Source organism: Idiotropiscis lumnitzeri, chromosome 6, assembly GCF_059441095.1.
Source record: "Idiotropiscis lumnitzeri isolate Australia: NSW breed Sydney's pygmy pipehorse chromosome 6, RoL_Ilum_1.0, whole genome shotgun sequence".
NCBI classification, from domain to species: Eukaryota; Metazoa; Chordata; class Actinopteri; order Syngnathiformes; family Syngnathidae; genus Idiotropiscis; species Idiotropiscis lumnitzeri.
The window spans coordinates 661172-684557 of NC_142396.1; the positions used below are offsets into that span (position 1 = coordinate 661172).

General features: G+C 46.8%; 2 protein-coding genes across 2 annotated transcripts; one reads left to right on the plus strand and one right to left on the minus strand.

Annotated features, from left to right (window-relative positions):
• The first annotated feature begins 4835 nt into the window (after positions 1-4835).
• LOC148334390 (large ribosomal subunit protein mL45-like) lies at positions 4836-9334 on the plus strand. The gene is made up of 8 exons (XM_088298514.1): positions 4836-4987; positions 5953-6151; positions 6309-6426; positions 6953-7051; positions 7891-7939; positions 8284-8433; positions 8796-8969; positions 9048-9334. The coding sequence occupies exons 1-8, from the start codon at positions 4925-4927 to the stop codon at positions 9144-9146; spliced, it is 951 nt and encodes a 316-aa protein (XP_088154640.1). The 5' UTR covers positions 4836-4924; the 3' UTR covers positions 9147-9334.
• LOC148334391 (uncharacterized) lies at positions 7578-23218 on the minus strand. Its single transcript, XM_088298513.1, has 11 exons — positions 21977-23218; positions 21673-21781; positions 18295-18391; positions 17367-17575; positions 16693-16761; positions 14825-14934; positions 14372-14610; positions 14011-14149; positions 13816-13918; positions 12955-13095; positions 7578-12724 (listed from the first exon to the last, which is right to left on the minus strand). Exons 1-11 carry the CDS (start codon positions 22861-22863, stop codon positions 9677-9679), a joined length of 5151 nt encoding a protein of 1716 aa, XP_088154639.1. The 5' UTR covers positions 22864-23218; the 3' UTR covers positions 7578-9676.
• Positions 23219-23386: the final 168 nt, after the last annotated feature.

Here is a 23386-nt window from a genome sequence, read left to right on the forward strand (position 1 = left end):
GTGCCACTTTGATGTAGCGAGAGAAATAATCTATCACTACCAGGTAGATTTTCTCTTTCCAGATGAACAGGTCAGTTCCAACGCGTTGCCAAGGTCTCTCCGGCACAGGGGTTGGTAACAGGGGCTCCCGCTGCGAGTGCCGGCATTTCACACATGTCTGACAATTTCCCACTTTGTTTTTAATTTCATTTGAGAGTCTTGGCCACCAGACTGACTGACGGGCTCTAGCTCGGCACTTTCCTATCCCTTGATGACCCTGATGGAGGATGTTGAGCATGTCACCTCTTAAGGAGCTGGGAATAACGATCCTTTGTCCTTTCAGGAGCAGGTCACCGGACATAGAAAGATAATTTCTCGCATACCAGTAAGGTCCGATATCAGCTGGAAGATGAGTTTTGTCAGGCCACTTGGTTTGACAGTACTGTCTCAAAGTACTGCAAACTGGATCCTCTCTCTGATTTTCTGCGAGCTGTTGCAATCTTACTTCCGTTGCTGGAAGACACTGTCTGATGGAGTCCACGAAGATTTGAACACCCGCCTCCATCTCTTTCTCCTCCTGTGTGGCTAAGTGACTCACTGGAGCTCTCGACAATGTGTCTGCCGCGATGAGTTGCTTCCCTGGCACATGCACAATGTCATAGGTGAACCTTAACAGTCGTAGTCGAAATCTCAAGACACGGGGAGGAAGCTCATCCAGCACTTTGCAACTCACCAAAGGGACCAATGGCTTGTGATCCGTCTCAATTGTGAAGTTCATCCCTAGCAAGTACGCCTGCAGGCGTTCACATGCCCAGGTTACTGGTAGCGCTTCCTTCTCAATCTGAGCATAACGTTTCTCAGCATCCGATAGCTGTCTGGAGATGAACACGACTGGTTTCCAGTCCCCACTCTCAGGCTGTTTCTGGATCAGGACTGCTCCAATCCCAAATGATGATGCATCAGCTGACACACGCGTCTCTGCATAAGGTGAGTATACAGCCAGGACTCTGGGTGAGCTCAGTTCTGATTTTAGCTTCTGGAAAGCTTCTCTTTGTGGTGTCCCCCAGCACCATTCTGTCTTCTCTGACTGAAGGACCGTTAGGGGCTGGGCATATGAGCACAGATGAGGCAGGAACTTGCCCAGGTAGTTAGCCATGCCCATCACTCGCCTCACATCAGCAACGCAGGTGGGCTCTGGCATCTCCAGAATGGCTTTGACTTTCCCTGGGTCAGGCTTAAGACCTTCTGTTGAGAGGCTGTGTCCAAGAAACATTATCTTGCTTTTGGTAAATTCACACTTGTCCCTGTTCAAAGTTAGACCCGCCTCACGAAGTCTCCTCAGCACCTGGTGCAGTCTGGAGTCATGTTCAATTTGGTCGTTCCCATACACTAAGATGTCGTCGGCATGGCACGCTACACCTTCACAGCCCTCTAGAATTTGCGTCATCCTCCGCTGGAAGTGTTCTGGGGCTGAGGATATTCCAAACGGCAGCCGGTTGAAACAATAGTGACCGAATGGAGTGATGAAAGCAGTCAGGAGAGCACTATCTTCAGTCAATGGAATCTGCCAAAACCCTGATGTGGCATCCAATTTCGTGAAGATTTTTGCTCCCGTCAGCATTGCCAGTGCGTGATTCACGTTTGGCAGAATGATCCTCTCCCGCTGCACCCATTCATTCAAGTGTGTCATGTCCACACACAGTCTCAGTCTTTCTTTTGACCTTGGTTTTGGTACCACGACCAGGCCAGCGCACCATGAAGTGGGTTTTGTGACCTTCGATATCACCCCCATGGCCTCCATCCGATCCAGTTCTGTCCTCACCTTATCACGTAACGGGAGAGGAACTCGACATATGGTGTGGCCCCTGGTCTAAGCTCAATTTTGTATGCCGTTGTCAGTTTCCCCAGTCCTTTGAAGACTGTGGGGTAACACTTTACAAAATCATCTCCCACTTGAACTGCCTGCATACACTTCACAAGAGCCAGAGCTTTAATGGCTGGAAGTCCTAACAGTAATTTTGACAAATTGTTCACCACATAGATGTCTTGTTCAGTGTGTTTATTTCTCACCTTCGGTTTTCCTCTGAAGTAGCCTTTTACCTCCAAGGGCTGCCTGCCCGGGCCGTACAAGGGAATTTTCGGGGGTTTCAAAGTCCCATGTTTGTCTGTTGAGTAGTGGTGAAACGGAATAGCTGTGACTCCTGCTCCAGTGTCTAATTTAAACTCTCTGGTTTCTCCATTTAATTCAAGATGTTCTGTCCATTAATTTTCAACATCGTCCATTGCAATAATAATTTCTCCCAGAAAGGTGACGTCAGAGTTACACTCCGTAGAGTCATCCGTGATGTCATGGACGCTGCCAGCTGACCGACATTTTCGGGCAAAATATCCTTTCTTTTTGCATTTGTGGCATTCAGCATTTTTAGCGGGGCAGTCTTTCCACGTGTGGTTTGTTTTATTTCCACATCTCCCGCAGTTCACCTCTTTATGCCTATTTCCTGATTTGGGACGTGCGCTGCTCCGGTCTCCTTTTGAGGTCCTCTGGGTTTTCCATTTTGTAGTCATCACATCTATGTTTCCCGACTCGCTCTCATCCCTACTGCCACGCAGTACCGGTTGCTGCCTCTTTATTTCTTCACTGTGGCGCACTCGGCATATTGTCTTTTCAAGTGTGAGATCCGGGTCCATCTGCAATGACTGACAACTTTACATCTCTTAGACCAACAACAATCCTGTCTCTGATAAGCTCCTCTCTTAGTGCTCCAAATGCACAGTGTTCTGCAAGACTATGGAAAGCAGTGATGAATGATTCTGCACTTTCTTTTGGCTCTTGATTTCTTCGATTGAAACGTGCACGCTCAAAAATTACATTTTTCTTGCTCACACAGTGGTTCTCAAAGGCTTGTTTCACATCTGTATATACTTTCTTCTGCTCACTGCTTAAGGGCAACACGCTCAATATATCTTCAGTTTCATCTCCTAGAGTATACATTAGGGTGTTGACTTGGTACTCTTCCGACTGTTTATCCAAACTTGATGCTATTCTGAAACGTTCAAAACATCGTATCCACTTTGGCCATTCATTTGCATTGCTGAAGTCAAAGTTGCCGGGTGGAGCTAGCTGGACACTGCTCGCCAGTGCTGGAGGGTTGTTGAGCATTTTTTTTTTTTTTTTTTTAATTATAACTTAAACGGCACCTTGGTTCGTTGTCCTTCTTTTTAGCTTTATCGGCCGCCTTCTCGCCTGTTTACGTCTCCCCGACGCACCTTCGGCAAAGTCGGCTCCTCTCTCGACCTTCTAGCCTGGCGTTAGCGAGCCACCGTTAGCTTCGAGCCTAACGTAGCCACCCGATCTCTTGTCCGGGCAATTCTTCTCATGGGAACGTATCCTCTCGCGATTCACGAAGATCCCACTTCTGACACCATGTTACGTTATTGTGTGATTAAATAACGAGAGAGAGAGAGGTTAACTTGCTTGTTAACGTTTACTATGACGGCTCTTATTTTCCTTACAACCCCACCTTCCTGTCACAAGTCCCCTGATTGGCTGAGATAACAACATTAACTCTGATTGGTTATATTAACCTTTACACAACACGCTTCTCCTCACAAGGATCGCAGGGGTGGTGCTGGAGCCTATCCCAGCGATCTTCGGGCAGTAGGCGGGGGACAGCCTGAACTGGTTGCCAGCCAATCGCAGGGCACACATAGACGAACAACCATCCGCGCTCACACTCATACCTAAGGGCAATTTAGAGTGTTCAATCAACCTGCCATGCATGTTTTTGGAATGTGGAAGGAAACCGGAGTACCCGGAGAAAACCCACGCAGGCACGGGGAAACATGCAAAGTCCACACAGAAAGGCCAGAGCCGGAATCAAACCTACAACCTCTGCACTGTGAGGCCGTCGTGCTAACTATAATAATAATAATAATAATAATAATAATAATTAATGCTGAAGTGTTTTTAATCATTCATACTCACGTTGTCTGTGTTACGTAGCCTGAAATATTACAATATATTCAACACTACGAACCAACTAAAAAATAAATATATTTATAAAATAGATCTTTATCACGGTAATTTTTAAAATGGGGGGGACATTTGTGGTACAAAAAAAACCTACGGGTGAGCCCCCCTTAATTGAAAAAGGGGGCAAAGAGCGGAGTGTGTGGGATGCATGTGCGACGTCACGACAGTTTTGTGTGCTCACCCTTTGTCGGCACACGTGCACGCGTACACGATTACAGTGACGTCACACGCGTGTTCTTTTTTGTGGTGTCGAAAACTGTCGATGCGCACTGGGATGCGCGCGCACGTACGTCACGGCGCTATTTTTTTACTTTATTAACATTTGCACCGCCTACAAAAAGATTTTAAAACCAGCTGTAACAGTGCAATGAATAAACATAACACCATCCTTGAATATCAACCGAATAAAATGCAAAACATAAAACAGCTGGAATAAAAGTTTACAAAAAATATCCAAATTTTTACAATTTTTCATCGTTTTCATAGCCTTTTGGTTTAGAGAAAACTGCGGAGTTGATACTTCTTTACTTCACTGTGGAAAGCAATGAAATGAATTTCTCTATGCGTGAATTTACAAATGTAGCCAGAAAAAATATGAGATTGATAATAAAGGACATTTAATTACTTAAAATAATAAAGTCGCTAAATATTCAAAAATGAAATTGTTTATGTTAAATGTGAGTCATATCCCATTTCTTCTTTTCTGACGTCTACGATTCTGGTGAACTAGTAGTAGTATTTATGAATTTAAATACTAATATTCTATTACCCTTGTTGCTGTAAAACGTGTATTGTAACGATATAATGTATTCAATTTCATGTATTTGTGCGTGAAGAAGTTTTTTGGGGGAGTTTTGATTTGGTGCGTTCAGCGGCCACCACCGGAAATAGTTTTTCTACAGTTTCCGCAAGATGGCGGCGACCGTAACGAGGACGAAAGCGGGGTTGCATGGAGCGACACGGAGCATCTTTAAGGTAAAGGACAGTTCCACCTTTGCTGGACCAGATGGACTAGGTTAGACTGAGCGAAGCGGACGTATTTTGTTGACCCGACGGACGTGTTAATTTCGCATTTAAAGTCACCGCCTGAAACTAACGTAGCGTTAGCATTAGTTAGCCTCTGGAGCCTATCCCAGCTGTCTACGGGTGGAAGGCGAGGTGCATCCTGGACAGGTTGCCAGACAGTCGCAGGGCACAAACAACAAATAGCCATTCACACTCAAAATCACCTCACACACCTCGGGACAATAAAAAGCAGGGGTCTTTTCAATCTTGTTCCTCGAGGGCCGGTCTCCTGCAACACATCCGATTCAAATGACCCGTGCCATGTTCTGGGCTATAATAGAGACAAACGCTGCTTTTGTCACTCCGGCGTATGTGTGCCAACTTTGTATTGCTTCTTCCCGTGTATACGTCACTCACTAGGGAGCGTGCAACCTGCCAAAATACTACAACTCCTTTCTTTTAAAGAACGTAACTGTTGCAAATAATCACAGCTGACAAACATCAAAACAAAAATAATGCTAATATGCAGTATGACTGTCATGGTCATCAAAATAGATCACTGTCTGTAAATGACAAAACATTCCCTTTCAAAAATGTCAAGGAACTTAAGCAAAACTGAAAAGTACTTTAAAGTAACTCGTTTTATAAAAAATCCAATCCAAAAAGAACTTGCATAATTATAATGTTTCAAAGAATGTCATTTGTCTCAATATTGTTTACATTTACACATTTTTTGTTCCCCCCTAAAATAATTGTTTGAACAATCATGATTTAAATTATACCTAATAAAATTATGATTTTTATTAATTTTTTTTTCATAATCGAGCAGTTCTCGCGTCACCCAGTCAACTGGTTGAGGGAACTGTAAAACGATGATTTTCATAAATGATGGTGAATGAGTGAATTTGAACAATTGCCTGTGATCCTCCCACCAGGCATTGGAAACTTCAGCGAGTGTGCCACAGCACCCCGTTCCCCTTTTAGTGCCCGTGCGGACCAAGAAGCGCTTTTACGTTCCTCCCGCCGTGGGCGTGAAGGGCAAGCAGAATGTCAACCCGGAAGCCAAGGCCAGAGCAGCTGGTGTTGTGTTCCGGCAGCAGTACATGGAGCGGTCCATCAACATCGCTTGCACCGGTACTATGCGACTCCTCTTTCAACTATTTTCAATCCCTTTTTTTAAGTGGGAGAACTTGCATAATCGGTGGCTGCCTAATTCATTTTTCCGCCCCACTGTATAGCGGCGAGGTTTCACTGTTTGTCTCCTGTGAAAGTTTGCAACACTCTCTTCCAGCTGGAATCTTTGACCCCTACGTCCCTCCCGAGGGTGACGCTCGACTTTCCTCTTTGTCCAAAGAAGGCTTGAAGCAACGCACGGAGCAGCTGCGACAGAGTGCTTCCACACAGCTGGCGTAAGATTGTCTCGCCGTCATAAATAGCGTCAGAAGCGTTATTTGGCTTAGGATGTTGCCGTTTGCAGGCTTGGTATGCGTTTGAAAATGCATTTGCGCGGTTTGGTGTGGCTGCGCTTTTTTAAAAAAAAAAACACTTTTTAAACAAACAAGGGAGTGGAGGGTGGGAAATATTCACTTATTTAAAAAAAAAAAAACGGCTACGAGTAGACAAGCCCTTACATTGATTTCATATTGGCCGTCGAAATTTAAAGAGATATTCTTCTAGATGCCAAATATGTGTATTGATAATCATCCTGCCAACAATCTTGAGTCTGACAGCTTTCCAATTCATTCCTCTCCAGTCTATCACTGCCAACATCATTTCCCTGGAATATGTACATTTTTGATTATTTCCATAATTCCCCATCAGAATTTGCCATGAAAATGTACTGGAAATGTGAACTGATATTTGCCGTCATTTACAAGCCCTGAAGCCACAAAATCTTTTCTACATTTTTTTTTGTTGTTGTTGTCATTCTCTCAGAATTCGCAAAATCAAAGAGTTCGACTCAGAGTTCTCCTCCAAGGATTTTGCCGAACGAGCCCACGAAATTTTTATCGAGGCTCACAACGCGCTGTGCACGTACGTAATTCATGTACTACATCTGAAACTCTTCATGTTGAACACAACCGGTTCGCCATTAATGGATGTGATGTCGTATAATCTTAAAACAGGCGGCGTTTTAACCCTTCCTCGTGCAGCCAGATCTTCGTGGAAATAAAAATGACAGGCTCTCTGCCGCAAATACTGGTTGAATTCATTTTTTTAAATTAGATTATTATTAGTCAAGGAGGCTTGTAACTAATATTTCGAGGCATTATTTGTTTTCGGTAAAAATAAAAATATTGACGTCAAGATTTTGATGAATACAAACACTTGACTTCAAGGATAGATTTTTCAGATTTGCAGCACATTAACGTGTTTTTTTTTTTTAATCATAGAAAGTCGACATCTCTGTTTGAAAACGCTAACAATAATTGCAGAGAACTTGCTGGCTAAGCAAGCCTGTCTAATAGAGTGAAATGAAAAGGTCAACAAATAAATGCTTGGAACGTTTTCGACAGTGCTCAAGTTCAACTTTTATCACATTTAATAAGCAGTCATTGAGATCTCACAATTGATCTTTATTTTCATTTAAAAAACGGTCAACGCTGGCCATCCGGTGGCCAATGTGAGGCGCCAGCGGAGAATATCTCCCAAAAGTCACAAGATATCGGCTGTTGGATTTTGAAAAAGTGGCTGCTGCTGATTAAAATGCAAATTATCTGCCCGATCATCGGTCCATCACAAGTTAAATCCACTTGCAGTGCGGACTGTGCGCGATGTTTGGTTGTGCCGCTTAAAACTCAGAAATGTACTTTAGTCGTGTGTGAAAACTTTCATTGACAAAGCCACCCACCTTGAAATGTTTTCTTGTCCAGGTTCAACAAAGAGAAGCTTCACTCGCTGGTAACGGAGCGCTGTTACCCGGTAGGTTCTCCTTAACTCAGGTTATTATAATTAACAAAAAGAACTCAAATTGAAACCTTTTTTTTGGGGGGGGGGTGAAATAAAAGTTAAGTGGTCATTAAATTCTATATTTATTTGAGACTTATTCAACTTTCTAAGAATATAATTATAGCAAGAATGTCCGTCAATAATTAAAACTAATAAAAAGAAAGAACCTTGCTCAAAAAAACAAACCTAACTGAATCTAAAAAGCAAAAGTCAATGGAAGAAAAGGAACGTTGAAGACAACAATTCACCCCTTGGTGGGCGGCGTTGACGAGCGCAACTCAACTCCAATCATTCATCTGATGACTGCGATGTGACAGGAGATGACACGAGGCAACCGCTACAAGAGCCTGCGCTGGCGCTTGGTGGAGTCGCTGGAAGCGCCCCGCGTGGTCCACGCCCGCAGCCCTGACATGGTTGCTAAGGGCAACATCTACGGCCAGGTGACGGTCCGCATGCACTCCAGACAGGTGAGATGCGTAGCCGGCTTTTGGAGCTTCCATGGCATCAATTTGCTCTCTTCAAACTGTTAATGTTGCATACTGTGCTGTCAAAATGTATTTGCCCCTAACAATAATCAAATGCATATTCCTGGGATCAGTTTGAGTAACTGTAGCACATTTCAGCAGCATCCCTTTTTCCTTGATAAAGTTTCTACGAATTACAAAGTCTGGCAGGTACAGAGAGTGTCAAAAGCAGAGCAGAGCACTTGAACCTTTTTTGCCGGTCAGTCCCTTGCCCTCCGGCTGCGATCTCGTTCCCGTTGCGGCCTCGACCCTCCGGCCTTATTCCTAAAAATTGTCGGTCGCGTTGACAAAGTGCGCTCCTGCAGACTCTGGCCATCTACGACCGCTTTGGACGCTTGATGTTGGGCGGCGAAGATCAGCCCAAAGATGTGTTGGAATATTTGGTCATGGAGCGGCACCTGGTCAACCCCTACGGACGCTGGCGACTCCACGGGAAGATTGTGCCGTCTTGGGCCCCCGCCAAGGACCCCATCATTAAAGTGAGCAGGAATAATCATCACGTTAACTTCATTTCTCCTTTGTGGACACTTTCAAAGTTTCTTTCTCCTTCTTTCTAGACCGTCATGATTCCCGGTCCAAAGCTAGCGCCTGGCGAAGAATTTGATGCCCTCAACTACCAAGTTCCCAAAGCGAAGGCCGTGCAATGGTCAAAATGAGCCAGCAAGTGGGGCTGAGTACTTGGTTCAAAGTCCACTTTTCGAGCACTTTTGGGTTCTTGAAATGTTGCTTTTTTTCCCCAGATGTTTTATTTCCTATTTTTGTCTTTATTTTAACAAATTAAATGTCGTGTGTGTGTGTGTGGGTGTCTAGAAAAGGTAATAAAATCAACATTTGGAAATGCTAAGGATTATTTCTTTGGACTATGCTGCGCGAAAATCAAATGTTCTCACCTGCTTGATTTTTAGCGAGGTGGTGGTGGGCAGCTCGAAAATAGCCCAACCGGTCTGAATGTGTCTTGTGGACTTGGAGAAGGCGCTCGACCGTGTCCCTCGGGGAGTTCTGTGGGGTGTGTTTCGGGAGTACGGGTTACCGAGCCCACTGATACGGGCTGTTGGGTCCCCGTACCACCGATGTCAGAGTTTGGTCCGCATCGCCAACAGTAAGTCAGATTCATTTCCTCGTTCCTGGTTCCTTTAAAAGGCTGCACGTATGCTTGCTTCCTGTTGATGCAAAAACGTGCTTCAGGTCACAAGTCGGGAGGGAAGATGAGCGCTTCTGCGGCGCATTCGGCATCGTCTTCCTCGTCTTCCTCGGGGATGTTCTCAGGCTCCCATGTGAAAACATCGCAGTTGTTGTCGGTGAACGATCCGGAGCCACTTCTAGCCATTTCCCAGGGACACAAGGCGTCACGGCGGCCCAGAGCTAGGCTAGCTTTAGGCTCGTCCGATTGCTCTGCCTTTGTGCCCTGGTCTTCCAGTATGTCTTCTTTTTGGCTGCTTGGGAAGGTTGGTGTTTGCTGGTCCAAGATTTCACCGGGACAACCCTGAGTACCCGGGTCGCTTTGATCTTTGATACCTCTCTTTCTGTCAATTTCCCATGGGCAAACATCTGAGCACAAGCCTTCTTGCTTTTCCAGCACTGTGCTGTTCTCACTCTCCCATGGGCAGACACTAGCCCGAGAGCTGTCCTGCTTCTTAAGAACTTTAGCTTCTTCTCCCGCCACGTCAGTTTCACAACCGTCTTTCTTTTGCAAAACCTTAGGGACTTCCATTTCCCATGGACAAACATCTCCTCTTGTGCTATCTTGCCCCTTAGCGGACGGTATGTCTTCAGTTTCCCAAGGACAAACACTTTGTCTAGAGCTGTCCTGCTTTTTCAGAATGTTTGCTTCTTCTGTCTCCCAAGGACAGACATCTGCTCTTGTGCTGTCTTGCCTTCGGGCAGAATTTGCCTGTTCCATCTCACTCTGACAACTATTTTCTCTAGAATTGTCCACGTTTTTCTGGTTGTTTGTTTCCTTTGTCTCCCAAGAACAAACATCTTCTCGAGTGCTGTCCTGCCTGTCCCGACCACTCCTGCTCTCTACTTTACCTCCCGGCGACGTCCTCGTTGTGACCATTGCGGTGTCCTCACTTTCCCATGGGCAGACGTTTACACGGGCTGTATCTTGTCTGATGTTTTTGGGAATATCCGAGAGCTTTGTTTTTGCTGATTCTGATGCGTCACTCTCCCGGGTACAAATATTTCCTCGAACACTGGGAGCCTCTACTTGGGCATCCAGGGGCACGATGCCCTTTGGTGCGGTCTTCAATGTGTCCTCCCAGGGACAGATATCTGCCTTGATTGTAATTTGCGAATGTGAGACTGTTAGGTCAGCTTTCCTGTCCTCGAAAAGATAAATATCATCCATTTTTGGCGGGTCTGGGAAATCCCACTGACAACTTTCTTCTGTCTTGCTCATTCCCCTGTCCAGTTGGAGTGCAGAATATTCAGCAAGTTGGTCCTTTGATGCACCGGGGAAGGCGGCAGCTTTTGTTGCATCTTGTCGTGAGGGTACCTTCAGGGATCCTTTTGTTTGCACAGGATTTAGGTTCTCATACACAGTCTCCTTTTCCCAAAGGCAAATGTTGGCGTACTCACTATCTTGTTTGATGATGGGCACCGTAGTTTCTTCTGTCTCCCAGGGACAAATGTCAGCTGACCTCTTCAGAGACAGTTGCGTCTTTGCCGGATTGGCGTGCAAACTTTCCGGAATATCTTGGGACTCCCAGGGACATACGTCTGCCCGGCCACTGTCCTTCCTTGTCACTGTCTTTTGCTGTTGCGATTCCCAAAGACGCACGCCAGTTCGTTGAGATGTTTCTGTTTCCCAAGGGCAAACGTCTGCTTTCATCCCTTGCTGCTTGTTTGCCGCTTCCACGAGTCCTTCCCATGGGCAAACATCAGTGTGAGAAACGGTTTTAAACACGGGCGCTGTCATTCGTTTACTTCCTCTTCTGTGTGTTGATGGTGTCCTTGAGCTACAGGAGCTTATGCTGCTTCGTTTACTACTCTGCCTCGACAGGTATACATTTTCGAGTGGACCATCCTTTGGCATATCGCCTGACTCCACAGGATAGATGGCAGACCTGACAATGACCAACCGTCTGGGGCTCCTGTCGGACGAATCCCCAGAGGACAGTCTGACTGCGTTCTGCTTCACGAGGCATGGTTTTCCATCTGCGGTTGTCATGCTTCTCCTCTGCAGTGTCCTCTTCTCTAAGCTTGGACGCCGACTGGATGTTGCCGACCTGGATGCTGCAGAGCCACTTTCTTGGCTTTTTTGGCAACCTTCTGTATTTAAGGTTTCATCCTTGCTTGATTTGCTAGCTGGTTCCACAGATGTCAGGAAGGATTTGACAGAGAGCCACTTGGTGGTGGTATTACGAAAGGAAAAAACTCGCTGATCTTTGTTGACTTGGGTTCTCGGAGACCCTGGTGCACTTGAGGAGACTGGGTGTTTGGGGCACTCGGCGTCCCCTTTGTCTTGTGACAGGTTGTTCTCCATCGGCAGGAAATGGTCCCAGGGACAGACGAGAGCAACCGGCGAGGACGGACTTTGCGGATCGTCCTCCTGAGAGTTTGCGTAGGTGACGCGCTTGAGGCTCTTATCGCCTGATTGTTCCTGCGCCACCTCCCAAGGACAAACCTCAGCTTTGTCGAAAGACTCTGACTGTAGAGCACTCCTGGTCTGCTCACTAATGGAGAGGCTGGATCCATGACCCTTGGACATGTTCTCCATGGAATGGGTGGATGTGAGACTCCACGACTTGTGAAGCCTGGTGTGATCAGGGAGGTGCAAGAAATTGGTATCAATGGTCAGATTTTGCGCGCTAACTGATTTGCAGACTGCCGGGTGCATGTCTAAAGAGTCTGTTTCTGATCTTTGGGAAGATCTTTTCACAATATCGGCACTCAGCCTGGAGGAATCTCGCAAGGAAGAGTCCCTCTCACGGTGGTAACTATGATCACATTGGGACTTACGTAGAGATGGTGATCGGGATTTCATGGAACTTCTGATGCTGAGATTTTCTGGGGTCCTCCCAAAAGACCCGGAGTGATTCCTGCCCCGGAAGGATCCGTCTCGGTCCTCGTGACTGCATTGCCGGCTCAGGGGAATCTCGGCGATACGCTTGATGATTGATCGACCAAAGGCGCATCGAGAACTTCGCTTCTTTGAAAGGTGAGGGTTGTTTGCTGTCATCTTCTTGGCTTTGTTGACTTCCAACTGGGCGTATAATCTCTTGAGTTCGTCCTGTGAGCATGACGGAGGACACATATGAACAGAACATTAGAGGAAAAGTCAAATGTTGAAGAATGGTTGGAGTGAGAAAACGAGACTCCTGTTTACCATTTGAAATTAGAATGCATTCTATCATTTTCCTCTTCAAAATGTCAGATTTTGAGAGCTTTCATTTCTAAACTTGACCATTTGGAATGTCTTTCTGTCCGTTTGCAAAGACGGCAAATTTGTTCTAAATTTACCCGAAAGTCATCGGGGTCCACGCTGCGCTCGCTCCAGGCCGAGCGAAAGCTGCTGTTGAGGTAGGAACGGCGCAGGTCCACCTCGTCCTCGTACACCTCGGTGGCAATCTCCTCCCTGCCAGGTTTGCTCATGTACAGGAACTGTCACGCACAAGAACAATGGACAAGCCAGTTCGTCCGACATTTGCCTCAAGACGAATCTGGGAATTTCACTTCATTTGATGCCATTTGTATTTTACATTCACAACACTAACGGCACTTCATGTGCTTTACCTTCACGACCGTTTTAAACAGATGAACTCTTAACGTCATTTAATGCGGTTTACGTTCACGACTACTTTTAAAACACTCAAGACTAACTTCATCCATCCGTCCATCCATTCTCTGTACCGCTTCTCCTCACGCGGGTCGCGGGGGGTGCTGGAGCCTATCCCAGCTGTCTTCGGGCAGTAGGCTGGGGGTCACACCCTGAACGGGTTGCCAGCCAATTGCAGGGCATAGTCGAACAACCATCCGCACTCGCACTCATACCTAGGGGCAATTTAGAGTGTTTGATCGACCTGCCACTCATGTTTCTGGAATGTGGGAGAAAACCAGAGTACCCGGAGGAAACTCACGCGGGCACGGGGAGAACATGTAAACACCACACGCGATGGCCAGAGCCGGGATCAAACCCACGACTTTTGCACTGTGAGGCCGTCGTGCCAAGTGGTCGTCCACCGTGCACTCTAACTTCATTTTATCGTTATAATGGGTCATCTGGAAAGCGCTCTGTTCTGAAGTGGCGCTATATCAATCAAGTTGGATTGTATTTTAAGTTCTCCCCTCCATTTTAAACCACACCTCAAGGATGGTCTTTACCTTTGGAATGAAGATCAGAGCGAGTGTCACCGTGATGGTCACGTGGGTGTGTGCAAAGGAGAGCAGCAGCATCCAGTCGGGATGCAGAGACGGAAACGTAAACCTGTGGAGGGGGGCGGGGGCACCACATTAGTTCCATGCGGGATCTCCAGCGGGTTCATTGATCGCGACGTGGACCACGATCTATTGTTTTACCGACACAGGTGGAACATGGTGGAGAGAAGCAGCTCGTTGTGGATGGCGATACCCATGTAGCGTGGCTCGTGGAAGGCTGAGGGCACCGGCCGGACGGCGGTCCACAGGGAACTGCCCCAGCACAGGAACAGAAGCTCGGCTGTGGGAGCGTGCTTCTCGTGAGTGACAATCATACAAGGCTTCGGGGATTCAAACGAGGCTTAGGGTTTAAGAAAAATTGCAGGGAGCATGTTCTTCCACGCAAAGGGAAGGTAGTCTGAGGAACGTGAACCACGTCAAATGATTTTGGTGTGAGCACTGGAAAGCACAAGTGGAGTAAGTGTTGCTCTCTTAGTGGCTAAGATGTTGTCCTCGTCCTCACCGACGGCCATCATGTAGTCCCAGCGGTCCAGGTAGCAAAGGTCGAAGCCCTGACCCTGCGCCGTGGTGGTGCTCACAATGACGGGAATGTTCCTGTCTCGGTTCTGGAGGACGCCTACCGTCCAGGCGCACAGGAACCAGCTGGCCGTCATTAGCATGACGGCCAGAATCCTCAGCAGGTGCAAGCTGGACATGTAGGGAACCCGCTGGGCCGTGCGCGACAGGAACGCCTTCAGAACCCTGCGGCGGGAGGGAACACTCACTGGAAGATATTGACAGCTTTTGGTTTCTGAAGTCTTACCAACACCAACGCAATCTCCCCAGTGGAAAATCCAAACCAAATTTATGAACCCTCACCTGTGCCGCACTTCCGAAACATGCAAGGAAATCACTTGTGGACATCCCTGACGGATTATTATTATTTATTTTTTTTTGGGACTTCCGTTGATCTGACCTGTACATTTTGAGAGTGAGCGTGCCGTAGACGATGGAAAAGCCCAACATGCGGACCCAGCGGAGCAGGATGCACCTGAAGGTACTCGGTTTGAAGTACAGGATGAACACCTGCAGACGGAGGGCAGACAAAGGCTGTCAAAACTGCTCAGGCTTCACATGCTAGCTGGCTGCCGCGCCTGTGCCGTCGTCCGGTAATCCAGGAATTACCGGCCGGCCACTGGAGATAAGCGCATCGGCTCAAAAAGAAAATAAATAAATAAATAAAGTGAGCGCAAACGCACATGATTGTGTTCGGAACGCGCAAGCGAGCAAACCCCATCGTGTCCTTTTAATCAGCCCAAATGCCAAGCAGGTCATTGAAGTCTGCGAGCGGCAAAATGAAGCGCATAAACAATTGAAGCAGCGCCATCTTGACTTCTCGCAAACGTCCGCATTTGAAACCTGTGGCGGGCGGTCAAGGCCTTCTCTGCTGGCCTCACATCATCGAGAAAAGATGATCCTATTCTCCGCATTGATGTCATATTATATCCTAGTGTTGTATTTTTAGGGAAGAGTTTTTATCCAATCAGAATTCAGCCAGCTCGTGTTGCCAGGCAGATTTCACAATAGCAGCAGTACGCACTATTCGTCCGAGGCCTTCCGATACAATCGTGCCGGCGTCTCTTCTGTGTCTCGAGGAGGCTTTTACCGCTGATTGAAAATTGCGATAGCCAATCAGAGCACGAGTTGATGCCGGCAAGGCCTTTTCGCAGGCTTTACGTTGAAGGTGATGAACGCGTCTTGTGATTGGATACTCCCTCGTGAGGGGGCGGCGCAATGCGGAATCAACACACCCGAAAGTTGTAACTGGCGACCGTTTGAAAATCTAAAACATATTCTTGCTTTTTTAATTCACAACGGCTGAAGGAGCGCAAAGTGTGGATTTCATTGCAGATACACTTGCGAGGCCAACTTTTGAGAAAATCTGTTTGCTTTTCAAATTCAGTTTCAATTGGCTTTTCGAGCAGGTTTGTTTTTTTTGGAAAATTGCAATTAGTTTTTTCATTTTGTTTTTCTAATAATAATAATAATATTCCCTTTATTAGTCCGACAATGGGGAAATTCGAGATTCGAACCCAAGCCTCCTGAACGCGGCGCCTTAGACCACTCGGCCATCCTGCACGCCATTTAACAAATGCAAGGCAAAAAAAGGCTTTGAGTTAGTTATCAACTATATTTTTGTTTAATGAAGTCAAGTAAACTACAATTCTCGACTGTTGACCCTTAAATAAATTTCAAATCAACCCCCAAAAGTTCAATTCATTGACAGATGAAAACAGACGTTTTCTCTGAAATGATAGTTTCCGTTACTTTTCGAAAGGTAAAATGTAGTTTGTCGGTCTTCATTTTTGCAGAAGCATTTTCGTTTTCGGCCGTGAACAAAAATGTTGTTTCAATTATATTTTTAGCGATTGAGTTAGTTTTCGCTCACTAAAACCTCGCTTCAAACCCTTCTTTGAATTGTCAACCTTTGAAATCCGAACCCTCGTTTGAAACCTTAACCAAAGCCACAAACCCTAAAACCGTCTTTAAATGTTATCATTTGAATCACGAACCGTTGTTTCAAACCCAAGCCCTAATTTGAAACCCTAACCCGGTCCACAAATGTCGTTTTGAGCCCGAACCTCAGTTTCCAATGCCTAATTTGAAAAACCTTAAGCTTGCCTTCAATCTCTTAATTCAAATCCTAAGCATCGTTTGAAGCCCCACTCGAACTTGAAACCTTGCTGAAAGTCGCACCTGAAAAGCTTGATTGAGGGCCCGGCCCGGACTCCAAAGTGGCATATTTGAAAGTGAAGAATTGCATTTTTTGGGGGGCTCGCTTACCGGGAAGTAGAGGAGGAGCGAGCCAAACAGGATGGCCTCCAGCAGCAGGAGGCCCGACGCACGAATCCTCTGACAAGACGGAAAGCGCACGTTAACAAATCGCTCGCGAACATTCTGCCGTCCAAGAGTTGCCGCTTGCAATCTGCAATTTCACTTTGTTATTCACATTTCCACGTGGAAATACTGTTTGGAATATTTTCCAAAGTGAAAATCTGATTAGAATTGACAAACATTGAATTGCACTGAAAAAGAACGAAAACAAAAAATTGGATTTTTTCCATAAAAAACAAAAAAACGGGCATTGAAAAAAAAAAACTGAATTTTTAAAAGATCAATTTTAGACTATTATACAAAGAGAAAATGGAATAGGTGAATCTATGAGTACCCAATGACTTTGCGGGGGTTCCAATGTTTGTCCGTTTTCTAACCCCCCCCAAATGTTTGACCCCCCCAATAAATGTTACCCATGACAAACGTGATGATGCTGCCCCCCCCCACTGCCCGAAAAATGTGTTTTTAATTGACATCAACTAATAATTAACGTAGTAAAAATAACTTTACCACCATCAACTTTCTTTATGAGGTACAATAAAGATAAAGACGCGCGCGCGCACTCGAGTACTGCTCGTCGTGAGTTTTGTCATTCCCGTTGTTGCCGTTTTTGCAGTCGTTACCCTGCTCCTGCGATGTCGATAAGCGGCCAGCATGCTGACGAAGACCAGCGCCATAAAGGTCCCCTGGGCGGCCATGACGGCGGCCCTCAGGGACCCGTCCTCCTGCACCCGACAGGGAGCGCCGTCCCGGCACCGCCCGCAACCCGGCCAGCACGGCACACACGCCGGCAAGGACGGGTAACACGTGCCGCCACCCTCGTTGCCGTCATCTGAGAACAAAAAAAAAAACGTACTTGGGTTGAACTGCAAACCTTCACGTAGACAAACAACCACTTGCGCTCACACTCACACCTAGGGGCAATTTAGAGTGTCCAATCGACCTGCCGTGCATGTTTTTTTTCGGGGTGTGGGAGGAAAGCGGAGTACCCGGAGAAAAGCCACTCAGTCACGGGCAGAACATGCAAACTCCGCTCGGGAAGGCCGCAGCCGAGATGGAAGCCACGACCTCTGCTCTGTGAGGCCATCGTGCCGTGCCGCCCAATCTATTGATTATTTTGGTGATTCAAAAAAGTTTCATTTCCTTCTCTTAATTCTGAAATAGGCGGCAAATGACAGCACAAAGTCTGAATCCATTCCAAGTTGGCTTGATCATTGATTTCTAAAGCGAAAGCTGACATTTTCAAATCCTTGGTGTCGAAAATCCCAATCAAAAAATGAGTCGCTTTCGTGGAGGACCCCCGAAAGCCCACAATATTGATGCGGAAATTGTCATCGTTTTTTTATCGTGGGTGTTGAACGTCGAAGCCAACTGTCGTTTGGAATCTTAACCTTGGCTTCAAGCCCCGCCTTGTTTGAACCCTTCACCCAGGTTTGAAGTCTTAACTTCAAACTTGAAAGCCGAACCATTTTCTCAAACTCAAATTTGAGAGCCTAACCTGAAAGGCAGAGGGGGCGTGTCTTTACGTGATTGCTCCCGGTCATGTCATACCTGCGTCTTGGTTGGCCCCGTCCGGGTTGTAGTATCCGTCTCTGCAGCGGCAGCAGTACTGACCCAGCCGGAAGCCTCGCCCGCCGATCGGCACGCACTGCGCCAAGCAAGCAACACGTTTTGATTTTCATCTTTTTCACCATTTCACTTTTGCAACTTGCATTGTCACTAAGTGAGCGGCGCATCTTTACTGGCTTCTCTGTCATGTAACATTCTGGTTAGGAAAGCAAAAAAAAAAATAAACACATTCCACTTTTTCTCATCACGTTTTTGGAGCATTTGGAACATTGAATGCGTTTCACATTTCTGTTTTATAAAAGACGACAATTGGATTGCACATAAAATGGCTTTCTGACCGTTTTCTCGCTTGTTTTTTCCCCAACTGTGTGTGTTCACAAAACAATTTATTTTGCATCCAAATATATTACATTTATTCTCACCTTCATGTTTTTTAAACAATTTCACACAAAAAGAGGAGAAAAAAAAATGCTTACTTGGGAAAAAAAATAAGTAATCCGAAGCACCTACGGTTGTCCTTTCTAATGAACTAAATGAATACGATAATATTTGGAAACCATTTCGACAATTTATTGAAAAAGTTGTTATTGGACAATTTAGTTACTAAACTTGATTTTTTTTGGGTTCAATTTAATGACTTATTCCTCAAACATTTGATTAGTGTGATTTATTATTTGTTTTTCAAATAAGGTACTATCATGAATATAATTGTACATGTGCGCATACAATTCACACACTTTACTTCCCGTCATCGCTTCTCGGTCCATCACGTAAATCCTATGTCCGTCTATCCGGGTGTCAATTGTGAATTGCCCCAGATGAAAGGACAAATTGTGATCAACATTCCTCCAATTTCAGAAACTCTTTCACCTTGTTCCATTTGCAAATTGAGTTGTGCAATTAATTGTTTAAATTTATCTGAAAAAATATACAAATGTTTTGCTGGCACTCGAAATATTCAACTTGAATATTAATAAATGAACAATATGAGCGAGGTTACGTCCATTAGATGCAGCTTGGACACCCACGCGCGCATTCTTGCTTGTTTGATTTGTGTGTTAATCTACGTTAAAAGCTAAATGGATGCATAAAAGCAGCGCTGAGTGTTTTATCCTTCCCTGAAGGAAAACCATTGGCCGACCACACACATGCACACGCGTGTACACGCACACGCCGACGCAGGCGTTATCTCGAAGGGCGCAGACTCAACATGAATGTGATATGGATTAGATTCATATTATATGACTGACCTCTGGTCCTTTATGGCAACATGTCGCCATTTTAGACGCCGCTGTTACAATATTGCACGAAGCTAATTAGCTTAGCCTTGGTTTGCGACAGACAAAAAAGTGGTTTGATGCCAGAAGATAATATGACCAGAAGCTAACGTTGCTAAAGAAAAAATCCAAGTGTTTCATGGACAGTAATTATTATTATTATTATTATTATTGGGCGGCCCGGTGGGCGACTGGTTAGCACGTCCGCCTCACAGTACAGGAATAGACTTGGTGACTTGAGCCAGGCCGTGGCCGTCTTTGCTTTCACTTTCTTCTCCTCCCTATCATGGCAAACCTTTTTTTTTATTTTGCATTCAAAGCCCAAAATGTTTCTCATGGTTAGTTTCTCAGAAGCTACGCTAGTTATCTTAGCATTTATTTACTATGGTCAAACATGTCAATCTTGAAGCTAATGTGGCTAACACCCTTTAGTTGGTGTTGAAAGCGCAAAAAGCTTCTGTTGGCTTTTTTTGTCTCGGCTAAACCTCGCAGGTAGGACCGGACAAAAGGTGCTCGGTGGCTTTGGGAATTTTTTTCTTTTTTTTCTTGTTCTGCTTTCAGACCTCTGCCAGCCAGAGAGACAAAGTGTGTCAACGGGCTGGATTAAGGACGTAATCCCTCTGAGCATCTGCAGCTGCCATCTTTAAATAGACCTCCCAGGAAAGAATCCCCACTGGAATTATGAATGATTCAACCGAGGTTAGAAGAGTTTGCCATTTTTTTAATTTTGTTTTGACATTTGTTTTTTGGAAATTCACTTTGTTTTAATTGCTTTTTACAAGCATGCTTATTTGGTGGCATGTACTGAGCAATAAATAAAAATCCATCAAATTGCAGAAACCTCAAAATGGATACATTCATTCATTTGATTTGAAAAAGTAATAAGGCTGCCTTTTGGCATTTTATTTCCTTTCGTTGCTTTTCACGATAAACGATCGTTGGAGACGAGCCGAGCATCATCAAGTACGCTCGTGTGATATTTTCACCTGCTCCCCCAAATTTATGATCCACATTTCAGCATACTGTACAATTATGCGTCGCTTTTGAACAGATTCAACAACTGCAAATTCACATCCTCATCAAGGAAGAATTCATTGCAGGACTTTTGTGTTACTTATTATTATTATTATCGTTATTGTTATCATAAATATGTAGACAGCCGTTCGCTGAGAAAAATGGTTTGATTGTGCATAAACACAAAGCAAGAGGCAGAAAAATTGTGGAAGCTCCGTATCAAGCTTAACAGGGTTCTTCTTTTTTTTTTTTTTTTTGCTGGATGGAGCTCCTTTCAGAGAGCCAATAGGAGGTTTGCAATTTGAGTTCCACGAGTGGGCGGTACGGCGGACGATTGGCTAGCACGTCCGCCTCACAGTTTGGCGGTTGTGGGTTCAATTCTGAATCCGGCCATCCTGTGTGGAGTTTGCATGTTCTCCCCGTGCCTGCGTGGCTTTTCTCCGGGTACTCCGCTTTCCTCCCACATTCCAGAAGCATGCACGGCAGGTCGATTGGACACTCGAAATTGCCCTTAGGTATGAGTGTGAGCGCGGATCCGTGAGCCCTGCGATTGGCTGCCAACCGGTTGAGGGTCTGACCCCGCCTACTGCCCGAAAACGGCTGGGAGAGGCTCCAGCACCCCCCGCGACACTCGTGAGGGGAAGCGGCACAGTCAATGGAGTCAACGGTTCGTTCTACAAGTGAACATTTGGACATCACTCGTTAAATCAAAAGACCCGCGAGTTGACAAGTCATTTTATTTCGATTCACGGCTTCGAGGGGCTCTCCCTCGTTCACTAGTCAGTGTTTTTGCTTCACTAGTTAACTCGTGGGTATTTCATCTCTAACTAGTTGACTAGTGTTCTGAATTGTCCTACTAGTGAAACCAAACCGCGTACTAGTACATGGACCTTACGATGGACGGAAAGGATAACTGTTAGTGATTGGCTGGACGTTAACTCGTCTCAGCCGTACTACAAAGTGCACACTTTGGGATGACAAGTCATATGTAGTTGTTCAACTCGTGCGCCAAATTGTCATAAGGTAGTAAAGGAAAAGTAGCGAGCGAGTTCAACGAGGAGTTTATTACCTCCATGCTGGTGCGGTTGCACCGGTGCGTGTCTGCAAACCAGCCGTCCCGGGTGCTGCACTGGTCCACGTCCATGTCGTGGATGTCCACATCCACGCGGATCACGCCCCTGCGCGCACACACAAAACGTCCCCAAAAAAGAGTTGCCGCGGCTTATATACAGTGCGGAAATTACTCTAATCACAAAGACCTCATCGGATTGATCGCAATTAAAAACTTTAGTCGTTGCCCAGCCCGAGACTTATTTTATAATACGAGTTAGCGGTATCACTGGTTTGCATATGTGCTCGTGTGGCGTGCTGACCTGAACTCTGGGGTGAGATCGGGCTTGAGGCCGTAGAAGGCGGCGGACAAGGTGAGCATCCACCTGGGTACGAAGCGGCCATCTTTGCAGTCCAGGAAGGGGGCACGGGCCCAGCGGACGGCGCTCCTGTTGCTCACGTAGCTGTCGCCCTGACCCCACTTGGGCGTCTCCAAGGTGCTCAGGTCGTTGAGCAGGACCCGCTTGGCGAGGGTGGGCGGCCGGGCGCCGTCCGGGAACTTGAAGCGCCGGAACCAGCCGTCATCTGGGGCCGGCGCCGGCGGGTGCAGGCGGTCCCACATCTTGGATAAGTCCTGGAGAAGGACGCTGGGCGCCCCCATCGGTGGGCCGCGGCTGGCTCGGAGCACAAGCTGGGGGGCTCTGCCGGTCGGGTCGCTGTCGAAGGTGAGCAGCGCCCGGCGGATCGGCCCGGCGGCTTCCAGCAGGGCTCGGACCACGGCGTGATACCACTCCATATCTTCTGGAACCGAGCTCTCGCGCAAGTCGCTGGCCTGGAAGATCATGTTAAGGAAGTTGGCCGTGTTGGCCAGGGCGTCCAGGGCCGGCCGAAGGGCGGCGCCGATGCCGCCCGGAAGCGGCCCCGGCTGCCCGGGGGGGCTGTAGGCCCGAGAGCAGCGCGCCGCTCCCACGGCGGACGAGTCCCCCGTGTACAGGAAGGTCTCGGCCGGCGACCGGTTGTCCTCCGGCAGCGTTTCCGAGGGACCCGTCGCGGCGTTTGGAGAACCCGTCGGGTCCGGGAAGGCGCCCGAGGGTTCGGGCGAGCTGGCGTTGAACGAGTCGCTGGCGTTCCTCGCGGCTCCCAAAGACGCATCCGTAGTCACCTGACCTCTGATGAGCGACGGCAGTAGCAGGAGAACAAGAGGAAACATTCTGGAAGAGGATGTGACCGCCGCCAAGGATCATATGATGACAGAAGCTTGGAAAAAAATCTTCACCGTCAACGAGAAGAGCAAGCTCTCATTGCGCGACGTCATCGTCATCCTCGGTGAGCAAACTCACAGCTTCTTCTTCTTGTTTCCCGATGTGTCACCAGGAAGTGAGGAGGAGCCCCCCCAACTTGATGTCGTTCTGCTGGAGACGAGTTTTCAGAAGCTCTGATGATGGCACGGTTTACCACCTCTCGCTCGCTCGCTCTCGCTCTCTCTCTATTTTGTTCCTCTCGGTTCTCCGTTCACACAGGATGCTCGCTCAAAGGTGATCAGAGTGAGAGCACATCTGCTGTGTGTGCGTGTGTGAAAGCAGGGTTAAGCTGTGCATCATTTGGGATTAACGCATCCGACATAAAGACTTGCTGGATGCGCTTTTACTGTGCTCATGCGCACGCGCACGTGCACACTTGTTGTTCTAATGTGAGTGCATGTAACGGCTGTGAGGTGTGATGTTGGCAAAGAA